This window comes from Propithecus coquereli, unplaced genomic scaffold, assembly GCF_000956105.1.
Source record: "Propithecus coquereli isolate 6110/MARCELLA unplaced genomic scaffold, Pcoq_1.0 Scaffold87, whole genome shotgun sequence".
In the NCBI taxonomy this organism is placed as follows: Eukaryota; Metazoa; Chordata; class Mammalia; order Primates; family Indriidae; genus Propithecus; species Propithecus coquereli.
Window position 1 is genome coordinate 5,591,192 of NW_012154951.1, and position 14,789 is coordinate 5,605,980.

Sequence of the window (14,789 nt, forward strand, 5' to 3'; positions counted from 1 at the left end):
AAAAAAAAAAAAAAAAAAAGAAGAAATGATGTTTAAACTAAGGTCTGAAACATAAATAAGATTTATCCAAATAAAATAGGCATAAGGACGTCGGGGGTGAAAGATAGGTTGTATTGTTACGATTAATGTTTGATCATTAACAAGCTCCCCAAATAAAAGGTACCAAATAAATCTTGGATCTATTTATAGTAAAAGAAGATAATTGAAAATAAGCCAGTAAATGGAGTTAGTTTTGGGGCTATTTCATGTAATTTATTGAGAGTATTCGTTTATTCTTGAAAATCTATTTCTGTATATTTAGTAAATTAAACCTTATACATTTTACACAGCTCTGTATTTCTCCTAGAGATGAATTTTTTTGTTTATTCATTGCTTAGGCCATTGTATTAAAATTTTTAAAAATACTTGCAACATTACTTAGAGTAGAAGTCTGTTCAATTATTGAGCATCTATTATGTCTAGACAAAGTGTGATGATATGTGCCATGATAGGTGAAGGACAGGGTGCTATGAAAACCCATAAGCAAAGGCACCTAATGCTATCTGGGGTGGGGGACCAGGTAAGAGAATATTTAATGGAGGGGAAGGGATATTTAAGCTGACATTTTAAAAGGTGAGTAAGATTTATTTAGATAAAGTAGGAATAAGAATGTTGAGGGTGGGAGTAGAGTATGGAGAGCATATTCCAGTTATGTAAAGAGAGTAATATATTTAAATATGTGTGTTAAAGAAGAAGCTATGAATAATGATAGCTATAGTAAAAGCCATTAGTTATTGAAGGATTATTATTATCCTATTATGCTTCTGTTTGAAGCAGTTTACATGCATTAACATCTTTAATCTTTATAACATCCATATAAGGGAACTGTTGTTATTATTCCACTTTCATTAATTGATTTTAACTGTCCTTTATGGGTAATGTAATATATAGTTCTCTCTTCTCCTCATTAGGTCTGAATTTTGTAACTTTGGCATTATTTTATTTTGGTTTCAGTTAGCTGGAAGTGGCCTGGAGGCATACCTTACTAGAAAGACCAAAAAAAAAAAAAAAAAAATTATATGGCATTTTAGCCTGACATTAAAAAGAATAGTATATTAAAATATGTTATATATGGATAATCAAATCTATAACTGTCAAAATTAATTTTTAATTTCCAGTTTATAAGAAATAGAGGGGATAAAGAAGAAGGTAATCAATACTGTGAAAAATAGTAGGACAAATCCAGATTGTGACACATTCTAAAAGATACCTGGCCTGGACTCTTCAAAAAAGTCAGTATAATGAAAAAGAAAAAAACAAAGAGACTCTAGATTAAATTACACTGAGAGAGACATAACAACCAAATGTAATGTAATGCATGAATTTCAAATGGATCCTGGATTTTAAAAAGAAACACTATAAAAGATACTTAGGGGACAACTGGAAAATTTTGAATATGGACTAAATATTATATGATATTATAAAATATTATTAATTTTCTTAAGTGTGATAATGGTACTGTGGTATGTGGGAGAAGGTCTTGTTGGCTTATTTCTTTTATCTATCCTCATTCCCATCCTCAACTGAAATGTCAGTTCTTTGAGGACTGAGACTTTCTGTTATTCATTGCCTACTTTACAGCACTAAGGATAGTATCTGGCGCATAGTAGGCAATAATCAATATTTGTTGAGTGAACAAATGAATAAGGATAACCAATCTCAATCAGCTTTACCATTTCTGTATAACTCATAATAATATCTTTAGTATTTTTTATTAGTTTCAGTATTATTAACCAGAAACAGTAATAGATTGTTCCTTACGTTTCAGGGAAGTTGGGAAAAAAGAATTTTGAAGAGTTTAAATAGTATGTGCACTGAACTGAGTATCCCATTGGCACGAAAGGTATTTTTAACATCTTTCTGTTTAAGTATATTATTGTGAATCAAGTACTAGAAAGTATCATGCAGTTATATAAGTGTTAGCCACATTTTTTAAACTAGTATATCAACCTTGTTTTAAAATAAAAATCTGTAAAAGGCCAATTACGTGGGTGTATTCTACATAGATTTCTATCACGTATGCTGTAATGATTATTGCAACAAACTATATCTTTGAAAATAGAAATATAGAATCTATAGTATAAATTTAGACATTTGGCTGTAAATATTATGAGTACACTTTAAAGATTTTAATTACATTTAGTCTCCTTTTTGTCTAATTAGCACAATAGCCATATTCCCTAAATCAGAGATGGCATTCAGGCATACTATGATCTTGTAATAGGCAATATGGCACCATCTTTTAGTATTAACATAGAGAACAAAAAGAATAATTTATCATCTCTGTGGAGCTGGAATTCTATTTAGAACTAATACTCAATATTTATCTGTCACTCTGGGCATTGAGAGGGAGAGACGGGAAAGGAAAGAAAAACCAGTTGAGGAATGTTCTGGATTTTTTATAGCTGCTCACAAGTAGTGAAGAACCAGTTTTCTTTCACTTTATTCTCCCCATCTGCTATTTATTCTTTGCTGTCGGACAGGATTGTGTGGATATACTTTGGATAATATCCAAGGACAAATCACTGAAGCCACCAAAAGGATGGTGTAAAAAAAGGATAAATTTATGTGAAAAACTGTCAAAATATGTAGTATTGTGTGATATCCTGTCTTTCACATGGGAAGATGATGCTACTGACTCACAGTCACACTCTCTTGGCCAGTCCCCCTTGTGATGCATTTTTGAGATTGCTGGATGGGGTAAGAGATGTAGTATGTGGCTGAGGAGCAGTTTTTCTTTGTGACATTTACTGGCCAGTACAGATCATGTACTTTTTTTTCTTGGACTTATTAGCACCATATTCTAACTGAGCCATTGAGACTAGATATAATGTAATAGTTAAATAATAATAATTTAAGTGTAATTCCCCAAAAATGTTCACCATGTTTAGTGAAATTATTTTTCCTTAAATGGCATTTTATTTAAACTTTTAAATAAGTTATTGATTCTTGTTTTTTAGCTGCATTGCTAAACTTCAAAAAATGAAACCCATTTTAAAATTACCTTTTTTAGAGGCCAGCTGGAGACCAGAAAGAACTTCTTAATAAATGGAATGAAATGGGAACCGACGAACCAGGTATGTGAAGAACTTTTTTCAAAATGTAATAGTGAAAAAAGAATTGCTGTCTTACCTACGAATCCAAAGTAACATAATTTACAATTCTTTTGGAAGGATAGCAACTTTCTCTCTGCACTAATTTTCTATCATCTGTTTTGTTTGCTTAACCTTCTACTTTGCAGTTTAAGGATTCCTGATTTTGGCCTGTGTTCTCTGTTATTTTGAGAATATTTAGATTATTTTATCCCTCTCTAAAGCAGAATTTTAGAACATTTTTATAAAAGAGTAAATTAAATTTATTCAGTGGATTTTTGAGACTCTTACTAATTAAGGTAAATATTTTACAAGCTTATTTACATTGAATTGTTAAAAATAGGTTAAAAAGTGAAAAATAAGTTTCAAGACTTTAAAAAAATTTATTTTGGTTCATTTTAATATTTAAAATCTAGTCAATTTATAAATATATTACGAGTAACTACTATATTTCATTTACTATGCTAGATGCCTATGATTATATAGATAGACATGTACATAACCCCTCTCGTCCTCTCCTTCACTACTGCTTAAAAAAATGTGTGAGGGACTAGTCAGGAAATAAGTGCCATAATAGAGGAAGCAGTGGGTTATTGGAGTTCAAAAGGGAGAATAGTTTAATACAAGAGCAATTCACTAAGAATGCATTGTTCATATTCTAAGTACTTTGAGAATTCTCATGTAGAACCTTTACATTACATTGACATTGGTCAATTCAGTTATAAATAACTTACTACACTTTATGAATAAGATACTCACAATTTCTTCTAGAATATGTCATCTAGTATGTTAAGGGGAGAGACTGTCTTTTCATTTTTATGGTCCCAATATTTAACATAATGTATGACAAATAATCAATACTCAGCAATGTTTGAATTACTCTATCTGGATGGCAACATATGAAAGAGTTAGTAACATTTATTATTAATAAGACTTCATATAATGTTATTAACTGAAATTATGTTTTAATCTGTCTTATAGATTTAAGCCTTTTCAGACCTGTTTATGCACCTAAGGATTTTCTTGAGGTAGGTTCTATTGGATAAATAAATATACATGTATTAATATTAATGAAGAAACAATGTGAAAGAAATGATGATGCAAGAATATCTCCATCCAGAGAGGTCACCATGTAAAAAGCCCTAGAGCTTTTGAAGCAGTGGAATGACACGATCAGATCTGTATTTGGAAATTGCCCTTGAAAACTATATTGGAATATGGAAAGTTTAGGGTCAGGTAAATCAATTGGGAAGATTTTGATTAAAAAATGGTGACTGTAAATCATGCCTGCTGCCTAGCACATATTCAGGAAATCTTTTTCTTTTTCATTCTCCGCCCCCTGCCCCGCCCCCAGTAGTTCAGGCAACACATGATGAGGGTCTGAACTAAGAGGACAGCGCTGGAAATGGAAAGAATTTGACAGATTTGAGGGAGATTTTTAAATAGGATTTGGGAACTGATTAGATATAGGGACTATGAGAAAAAGAAGATAATGATAGCCTTCAAGTATTTAGACTGGGTGTTTGGGCAGAGGTTACTTGCCCTTGAGATAGAGAATACAGGAGGAGGAACAGGTCTATTAGCAAAGGTGGTGAGCTTAGTCAGGTTTGAGAGGCGTATCAAACATTCAAGTAGAACTCTTCAGTAGGCACTTGGAACTCTATTTTAATTCACCTATTTTTGATTCCACTCTTTGTCTTGGACCTTGCATATAATCCTGTCAGCTTTACCTTCAAAATATATCCAGAATCCATCCACTTTTTATCACCACCACTGCTGTGTCCAAGCTACCATCATCTCTTGTTTAGACTAGCCTCCTTACTGGTCTTCCTACTTGTACTTTTGCCCATCTAGAATCTGTTTTGAGCACAGCTTCCAGAGGGAGGCTTTTAAATGCAAATCAGGATAAGCCACTCTTCTGGTATCCAGTGGCTTACCATATCATTCTATAATACTTAAAAGTCAAAGTCATGACAGTGGCCTAAAACACACCATTTGACTTGATACTGCTTTATTTCTCTGAGTTCACCATTATTTTTCTTCCTGATTTGTCCTACTCCAGTCCCATTAGCCTCCTTGCTTTCCCCTGGCTTTCTCCCAGCTAGAGGGCTTTTGCTCTTTGTTTTCTCTGCTTGCAATGATTTTTACCCACATATCTGCCTACACATTCCCTCACTCCTCATGTCTTTGCTTAAATGTCACCTTCTCAGCAAAGCCTTTCCTGGTCCTCCTGCTTGGAACTCCTTATACCCCTTTTCACCTTTGTTTTTCTCCACAGCATTTATATTACATATTTACTGTACTATTAATTCATTTTGCTTATTCCTGCTTTCTTTCATTACAGTGGAATGTGCGCAGGGGCAGGAGTTTTTCATTCTGTTTTGTTCACTGCTGCAACTATTACAGAGTCAGATAACTGACAACACTCACAAGACTTCACAGGGTACATCCACATAAGGCTTTCTTTCAGCAAGAGAAAGAAGTAGATGCAGGCACACAGAGATCTGTACTTCCAGCAGAGCTCCTTGGGCCCTTTCTCAGTTGCACGGGATGTGCTTCATTTTTGAGTTACAAACCATCAAGATAATGTAAGATATCTTGGTCTAGGGAACCAAGACACAAGTTTTTTGAGGGGTCTTTTATACTCCCACTGGTTAAATCAGATGCAGACCACCAATGTGTACATTTTTCAATCAACAGTGTAAACAAACCTATATGGAATGCCTCCAGGGGAGTTTTGGACATTAAATAGCACATCATAAATGACTAGTTAGTACATGTCAGCGCATCTTGGCCAAGGATCACTAGCAGACTTCCAGGTATCCCTGGAGATAAGCATATTGCTACTACCGTGAACCAGTTGTAAATTAATCCTAACCTTAACTGCTCTGTCTCCAACAGGTGAAACAGTGCTTAGCACACAGCTGCTCAATAAGTATTTATAGAATGAATAGTAAATGAATGAATGAATGTTTCACATTTTTATCATTGTCTGTTTTTTGAACCTGTTGTCTCTGATACCAATTTTGCCAGAGTAAAATTTTGATAGAAATTATCATATTTCAGGACTTTTGGATTTGTAAATAATTTCCTTTTAAATAGTCATTAGTAAGAAACTACCTTTATGATATTGGCTTTATTTTTCTTAGGTTATTAAAAGTTTCTCCCAAACGCTTCCCTTTACTAGCACTTAAGGGCTGAAATTTCATTAATTTTTATGTTTTCTCTTTAGTAGCTCATAATAATCTGTTTCCTTGAGGACAGTTGCTGAATTGATGCTTTTCTTACTCACTCTGAGATTTTCTCCTTTAATTTAAGAACATTTTCTATAATTATTTCCTCAGTTATAGTTTCTACATTTCTAATATTTTCTCTTTTCTGTCACCCATGTATTTACAATTTCTTCTCTTTTTTCCACTTTCTATGTTTGTGAGTTTCCCATGCAGTATGATCCCTTATTTATGTAATTAGGCTAAAATTGTATTGTTCTATATTAGTCTACATTTATCATTGTTGATTCTTTGCTAAATATTTTATTTTTTAAAACCAATACCATTGATGTTTTTAGTTTCAATATAGTGTTTGCAATTTTAGGAAACTCTTTTGGTATTATAGAACATTCCATTTTATCTGCCACTAGTTATCAGTTGATTAATACTTTCATCAGATATGATAGTGTTTCTGTCATTATAATCTCCTCCACTGGATTCTTGATAGTTTCTTTCCCTCCAGAGTTTCAATTAAAAATATTTTTAAGTTCTTTTTATTTTTTCCAGAAAAAATACACAGTTAGAAAATTAAGAAAACATGCTTGAGAATAAAATTAAAAATAAAATTACCCACAATATCATCACACAGCAATAACTACTATCATTACTATCCTTTTTAAACTAATAATATATTAGGAACATTTTTCATATCATTACCTGTATTGAGGCCTGTTATAACTATATTTTATTATATCAAATAGCCATAATTTAAGTAATTCCCTCTAATGAGATATTTCAGTTGTTTCATTATAAGTAGTACTTCATTAACATTCTTTCTGCACTATCTTTGCAAACACATTTAATTAGTTTTTTAGAATTATATTCTATATTCATACATATAGATGTGAGATTTCCACATTAAATGATATAAAATATCTAAGTTATTTTTTATCTACTTATTTTTAAAAATGACATAAATGGTCTTTTTTGTTAGTTCTGCATCTGAATATTTTTTCTTTGTGAATTTGGTTTGGAGGAGATGCCCTGCAGTGTTACTCTGCCATCTTTCTAAAACCCTTGTCAATTTCTGTTTTTTAAATGTGTTAGAGTTGGTTATAAAATTTTTCCTAATAAATATTACAATTAAGCAATTTTTTCTATTACCCTCTCTTATAAAATAATATAATCAAGAAAGTTTTATTTTTTCTAACCATCAAAAAACTTTATTTCTAACTAAATTCTTAATAGAGTTTTATCTGGTAGAGCATTAGTTGGAATGTTAAAACCATCGTAATTAAAAGCATGTTTATGGTATTATATTTTAACATTTAAATACAATTTTATACTATTTTAGAATGTAATTAAAGTATATGCATAACCCCAAATAATTATTAATTTTGTGATGATACACCAAGAAATCACTGCTAATTTGGTAAGTGTAAACATTCTATAAGGAAACTAATAAGTTTTGTTGGATTTGTTTTTAAAGGTATTAATTAATCTTCGCAACCCAAATTATGAAAATGGTGATTCTCTTAGTTTCAGGACTCATTTGGGTTTAATCCAAGTTCCTCTGAAAGTAAAAGACATCCCTGAATTGGTAAGTATAGACATTTTAAAATAAATTAACATATTTTAGAAGATAGCCATTAGAAAAATGTTTTAGTACAGCATGTATCTAAAGCAATAGGGTAATCTACTAATTACATAAATTAATAAAGTGACATTTATTTTTCATTTCAAATACGTATCTATAGAGAACAAGTTTTTTTGCTAATAGAACTAAAAATGAGCTTGTGTTGACCTATAAATGCTTTTGTTTATTCCCCATTTTAATAAACAGCATAGATTTATGAGATAGCATGTTGGGATTGAGGTGCCTGTTGTATGGCTATAAGACTGATTGAAATAAGTTGTGAGTTTTATAAAATTATTTTTAAGAAAGTACATTTTATTTAATTCAACCAACTTTTATGGAGCTCATAACATGGTTAGTCACTGAGGAAGATGGGGAAAATAAGAATGAATTAGAGGCTCTGTTTGTTCTGGAGATCATCACATTTTGGTGAGGAAGTCAGTTTTAAAATGAAAGGTGGGGAGATTTCTTAATGGCGGAGTTAAGAAATTATCACTCCTTTTTCTTTTTAATGTGACCCTAAAACAGTAAAAAGCACAGAAATGTAAATATTGTCTTTGGTGAAACCAGGAAGCAACTTATAACTCTGAGCTTTACTGTGTTAAGATAGAGAGCTGTGATAAATGATTTAAACAGGGGAGAAGGTCAAACCTAAATACCTCTAGAAGATGGGAAGTATGGATGAGAAGTGTGCCAATAATTAATTAATTATCTTTTAGTTCCAAATCCTCCTTTTCTCGCTCTTTCTTTATTATATAAAACTAGAGCTGGACTTAAAAACATTTCTCCTTTGCCAGCTGGCTTGATGTTAGGTTTATCAATAGAAGGTTCTGGAAGGCCATAGCAGGAAGAAGGGGCTTCACTTCCTGGTTTCTGTGTGTAGGAAGCAGTAGATCAGCATGCAGGAGGCTCAGTAACACTCACCTCAGCAGTCCTCAGCAGCCCAGCTATAGCCTGCTTCTTTTGACAAGTTTTTCACTACCCTTTGTCTACATGTTTCTGTGCAGCCACTACTTATCCATAGAGGTTTTTTGTTTTGTTTTGTTCTGTTTGAGACAGGGTCTTGCTCTGTCTCTAGGGGGCTAGAGTGCAGTGGCATCATCATAGCTCACTGTAACCTTAAACTCCTGGGCTCTAGCGATCCTTCTGCCTCAGCCTTCCAAGTAGCTGGGACTAGAGTTGTGTGCCCCCATGCCCCACTAATTTTTCTATTTTTTGTAGAGATGGCATCTTGCTCTTGCTCAGGCTGTTCTCAAACACCTGGCCTCAAGCGATCCTCCCGCCTCAGCCTCCCAAAGTGACGGGATTACAGGTGTGGGCCTGGCCTTTCCATAGAGGTTTGAATCTCAGCCTTAAGGGCTGAGAGACCGTTTCCTGAGTTCTTAGTTTCTTTGTCCAATCTCTTTTAGCCTAGAAATCATAGATGCTTTCTATGTTTGCTTCTATTTTTCCCTGTTCACATTTCTGGACATGGTTTCTATTTCCTGACTAGACACTGACAGATACAAGAAGCAAGATGATTTTCTACATAGAACATTAGAAATGCTTAGAATTGGAGACATTGCATGTCACAGAAGGCCGTGGTGAGACACAGGCTGAAAATGGAGCTTATGGGGAAGTCTGTATCAGGAGGAGTTAGACCCCCAGATTCCCATTGCCTTGCACACTGTGATGACTCCTCCCCCACCGGAGACCAGATGTATATTCACTAGAAATACAGAGTCAGAGAAGCTGTGCACTCAGAGACCTCAGACATAGAGCAGGTATGAGGTATTGAAAACAGAGAGATTCAGTGAAAGTCTGCTGAATAGTGAGACTCCTACTCTTATCCCACCACCACCACTGTGCTTTCCCCAGCCTCTACCCTCTCCTCCTTACTCTCCACCAACTCTAGAATGCCAGTGAAAAGACTAATAGGGATTTGGAGAACCCTTGCAAAAAAGATAGCTGGCTGGCTATGAAATTGCCTCACAGGGAAGTCCACCATACTCTATGCCCAATCCTTGCAGACAGAGCTTCCAGTCAGGTTTTTATTGCCTCATTCCTAAACATGAATGACCACCCTAGGATCCCCAGAAATTTGAACTCTTCCAATATGAAAGGCAGAGACCAAAACTAAAGCAAACCCCACCCCCAAACAAACAAACAAACAAAAACAAGAAGAAATAGCCAATTTAGAAAATAACCACTAATAGGTGTTTCTGGTTTGGATTTACATTCACCTCACAAGATACAATGGAACACAACCTGACACTAGGTTCACTTAGATTTGTAGACTGATACAGGACATAAAACAGCATGTCAGTCTACCAGCATGCCATTATTAGGTAGAGGATCACTAGGAGTTCTTACAGCCATCCAGATGCTACTTCACAAACATCACAAGGAATGCATACAAATGGAAGTGACAAGGTCACATAGGCATAACACAATGGGGAAGTCTCATACACAATAGAAGCCATTTCTTGTAATACATGTGAGCATATCTTCTAAGACCTATCAAAAAACACCACACAAGATGGCTAAGGCTTGTGTATTCCAATCAGTTTATAGTCCATTCACAGTTCTCTATTTCAGATGTAATTTACTAATCAAAAGTCATATTTTTTTGTAAATAACATTGCTTAGTAATATAGCTGGCATTCCTCTTAGCATTTTTTGTGATCCAGTACATTTTTAGGGCAACAGTGCTGGGAGAAGGTAAACCCCAGGTTGTCTTCCCTGGGCACATTAACCATGTCTTTCCAAAAGAAGACTTTAAAGAAACTATTAATATCCTCAGAAATATAAGAGAAGATATTACTCATGAAACAAGAACAGAATTTCATTAAAATAACAAAACTTTAGAGAATGAAAAAGGGGTTTTTGGATCAAGAATATGGTATGCAAAAAAAATATATCAGTAGAAGAGTTGAAAACAAAGCTGAGGAATTCTTTATCAGAAGATAGAGCAAAAAGCCAGAGAGATGAAAAATAGGAGGGAAAAGATTTTTTAAATTAGATCAATCCAGGAAGACTAACATCTGATCAGTAAGAGTACCAGAAACAGAAAACAGAGAAAATATAATTATTAAATTTCCAAGAACTGAAAGTCATGGATCTCCAATATGAAAAGCCCCAGCAAGTACCCAATGCCATGGAATGAAAGATCCATACCAATGCACTTAAAAATGATAAAACTAAAAACTTTTTATAAAAGAAAAGCAAGGTATATACAGGGTGTCAGGAATCAGAGTGTCATCTGACTCTCAGTAGTAAGACTGGAAGCAAAATGATTTTGAAGTAATGCCTTTACAAATCTGAATGATTTCAAGGCTAGAATTCTATATGTAACCAACAGTCAATCAAATGTGAAGGTGGAGTAGACATTTTCTGATGTATGTGATCTAAAATATTTACTGTTGTTCAGAGAACTGTTGGTAGAAATATTTCAAACAAGGTCATAAACAAAAAGCAAAATATGGAACCCAGGAAACAGGATTCCAACCAAAGACCGGGAGAATTTCCAGAAATGACAGTGAAGAGAAGTTCCAGGACAAAGCACTAGAGCACAGCAATCCCAGATTGGAGAAGAAGGTTGGAAGGTTCCAGGAGGAATGCCTGCAAGAAAATACCAAAATGTATATGATCTCACAGGCTTAACCACATGCAAATTATTTGGAGAAGGGTCTTTTCAGAGTTGTTAAAGGACATAGGAAGAGGAGGTAAATGATTAGAGAAAATTATATAAGTGAAAAAATGATTTAATTATGGTACGAAAAAAAGGATAAGAAAGGAATATATGTATAAATACCACGTGGCTCACTGGTGAATAATATTTACAAAGCCACAATAATGCAAACTCTTAGTATGGATTTAATTAAGAATTTATATATAATTATATTGAGATCATGGAAGGAAGGTAAGAGAATGTACATAAGCTAAAATCCTCATTTACCATAAAAAATCAATAGATGATATCTGAAATGGGTGAATTAAAAATAGCAATATACACTTGGAAAAAAGAGATAAAAAAGTTAAAGTGATTGTTCCTGGGTAGAGGGCCAATTATGATTATATGTTTGAGTGTGTGTTAGGGAGGAGTGTATAAGATAGGGAACTTTTATTTTGTTGTTAAAAGTTTTTTTAGCTGATTTGGTTTCTCAGACTATTTGCTGTAGGTAGAAGTAGTATCATATAATGGTTAGGGATATACTCTGAAGCCAACCAGCCTGGGTTTAAATTCTGCCTCTGCCACTTACTGGCTGTGTGACATTGGGCAAGTTATCAGTCTTCTTTAAGCCTTAGTTTTCTCATCTACGAAGTAGGGATAATAATATCTTACAGCAATGTTATGTAGATCAAATAAGATATGTGGTACTCATTGAATTATGTCTACCCAGAAGATATGTTGAAATCCTAATCTCCAGTACCTATGAATGTGATTGTCTTTGGAAATAGGGTCTTTGCAGGTGTAGTTAAGTTAAGATGAGGTCTTACTGAAGTAGGGAGGGCCCTAAATCTAATATGACTGGTGTCTTTATAAGAAGAGGAGAAGAGACACAGAAGAGAGATACACAGGAGAATCCGTATGTCCGTTGAGGCAGAGATTGCAGTGATGCATCTAACAAGCCAACGATCACCAAGGATTGCTGGCAACACCAGAAGCTAAGAGATCAACATGGAACAGATTGTCCCTACAGCATTCAAGAGAAAGCATGTCTTGCTGTCACCTTGATTTTGGACATCTAACCTTCAGAAGTAAGAGAATAAATTCCTATTGTTTGAAGCCACCCAGTTTGTGGTACTGTTTTTTTTTTTGGCAGCTGTAGGAAACTAATACAATATATAAAGCATGTAGATAGTAAGCAGTATCTCACTATTAACCATTACTACTACAACTTTGATAAAAATTGATTTTAAAAAAGTATTAGAAGTCCTGTTAGTAGAAGTTTGTAGAAAGTGCTGTGGTTGTACAGAAGGGGAGTGGCAGATTCTTCTAGTAGTGGGAAGTCCTCTCAGATGTACTTCTATTTGAACTAGGTTTTAAAGGAGTTTGCTAGGTAAAGAAGTAGGGAAAGGATAATTTAGGAAAAGATTCAGCATATGTGTGAGCAGGACTAGTGTGTGTTCTGTCTGTCTAAAGGGACCTAAGCCAATGTGAATGTATTAGAGCTTTAAGGCTATTGGAGAACCAAAAGCCCATGGCTAATTTTCAAGAAATTGTGGCTATATGTGCTAAGAGTATGGTTAGTCCTCTTCTGCAGTCATTGGGGGAGTTGTCACTGCCTTCTCTGTATCATGTGTCCTGGTGATATAATGATTCAACTCCAGGATGCACAGTTTATCTGTGACCCTGGTCTGTCTGTATGAGTATTGAACTTGGTGAGGCTCAGTGAGTTCTGTTATTCTGTAATGGGTAGTCCTTAAACCTAGGTACAATGTTATGTAGATTCATACATATTAAAGGGAAATTTCTTAAAACTGAGATTTATTAATTCTCAAGTGAAGTTGTGACTAATTCTTGTTTATTAATTCAGTCATGTGGAGGGAGCAGATTGAGATTAGAGCCCAGTAGTGTGGTTCGGTGTTCATCGAACCCCTCTGCTGTGTCAGGCACTATGCTAAGTACAGGGGTTGGGGAGGTGCAAATGTGTGTAAGAGACAATCCTTGTCTTCTAATAACTGCAGGTTAGTGGGGAGAGATGAACAATAAAAAGATAATTTCAGTATGAGGTGACTGTGTGCATGGATAGAGGTTGTTAAGGGTAATGTATGTGCATAGAAAGTTACTTCTTTCAGCCTGGAATATCAAGGAATACTTCCCAGAAGGCATGATACTTGGGCAGAGATTTGAAGGAAATCCGAGATTAAGGCCCACATCTGCTGATGTTGAGTAGAAGATAGTCCAGAGCAGTAATGTAGAAAATGGGTGTTCAGAGTTCTGTTTATACTCCTTAACATATCTTACCATAAGTAAAACTCTCCATTTTGATTACAGAACCTGATATTGAAGTGTTTTTTGGACCTAAGTGCCTGTTGTATTATGAATATCAAGGTTATTAAAACAATGAACTACATTATCATTAACAATCTAATGATTTCAATGAAGGAAGAGTGTCTTAAAATAAATGAAAGACAGTGGTTAAAAATGGAATGATAACTTTCAATTTATACTTCTGTAGTCATTAAAAGTTGGTAACATAAGATGCAGTGCTTTTTTTCTAGTGCAGATAAAAATCAAGTTTAGTTAACAATTGAAATATAATTATTTAACATCAACACAAAAATTAAATGTATATATGTATTCATTAGACTGACTATCTTGTGAGGGTCATTAATAACTAACTTAAATAATAAATAATTAGGAAAGATTAAAACTAATTCCATTTTTTTAAGGAGAAGGAAGTATGGTTTTAGCAATTAGAATTAGTAACAAAATACTGAGGCAAATATTAATAAAAATATTTAATTACTTTGGGCATAAAAATAATGTGAATAATATGAGGTTTTTATATATTTAAAAAATACCAGACAAACATGATTATTTTCCCTAGACGTTACTAGATAAATAGAGGAAGTCTGGAGAATAAATCCAATTTATCCTTATTTTAGCAGAGCACTTGATAGTCCAATTTTACTTAAAAATTAATTTAAGTTGTTTTGGATATTTGCAGTGTTTAGTTGATTAAGAGCTGAGTGACGTGTAGTACCATAGAAAGCACAGATACAGGATTATGTTGGTAATTTTAGACAGTGATTTTAGAAGGTAAAATTGATAAGTGCTATATATACTCTGTGTGTGTGTGTGTGTGTGTGTGTGTGTGTGTGTGT

General features: G+C 34.0%; 1 protein-coding gene across 2 annotated transcripts in view; it reads left to right on the top strand.

Annotated features, from left to right (window-relative positions):
* The window catches only part of TBC1D19 (TBC1 domain family, member 19), a 128,314-nt gene that overhangs the window by 38,458 nt on the left and 75,067 nt on the right, over positions 1-14,789 (top strand). For both annotated transcript variants that reach the window (XM_012664191.1, XM_012664193.1), the window contains 4 exons: positions 1,808-1,882; positions 3,053-3,116; positions 4,113-4,159; positions 7,830-7,940. In XM_012664191.1, the coding sequence (XP_012519645.1) occupies positions 1,808-1,882; positions 3,053-3,116; positions 4,113-4,159; positions 7,830-7,940 (297 nt within the window). The remainder of the gene's footprint in view (positions 1-1,807; positions 1,883-3,052; positions 3,117-4,112; positions 4,160-7,829; positions 7,941-14,789) is intronic.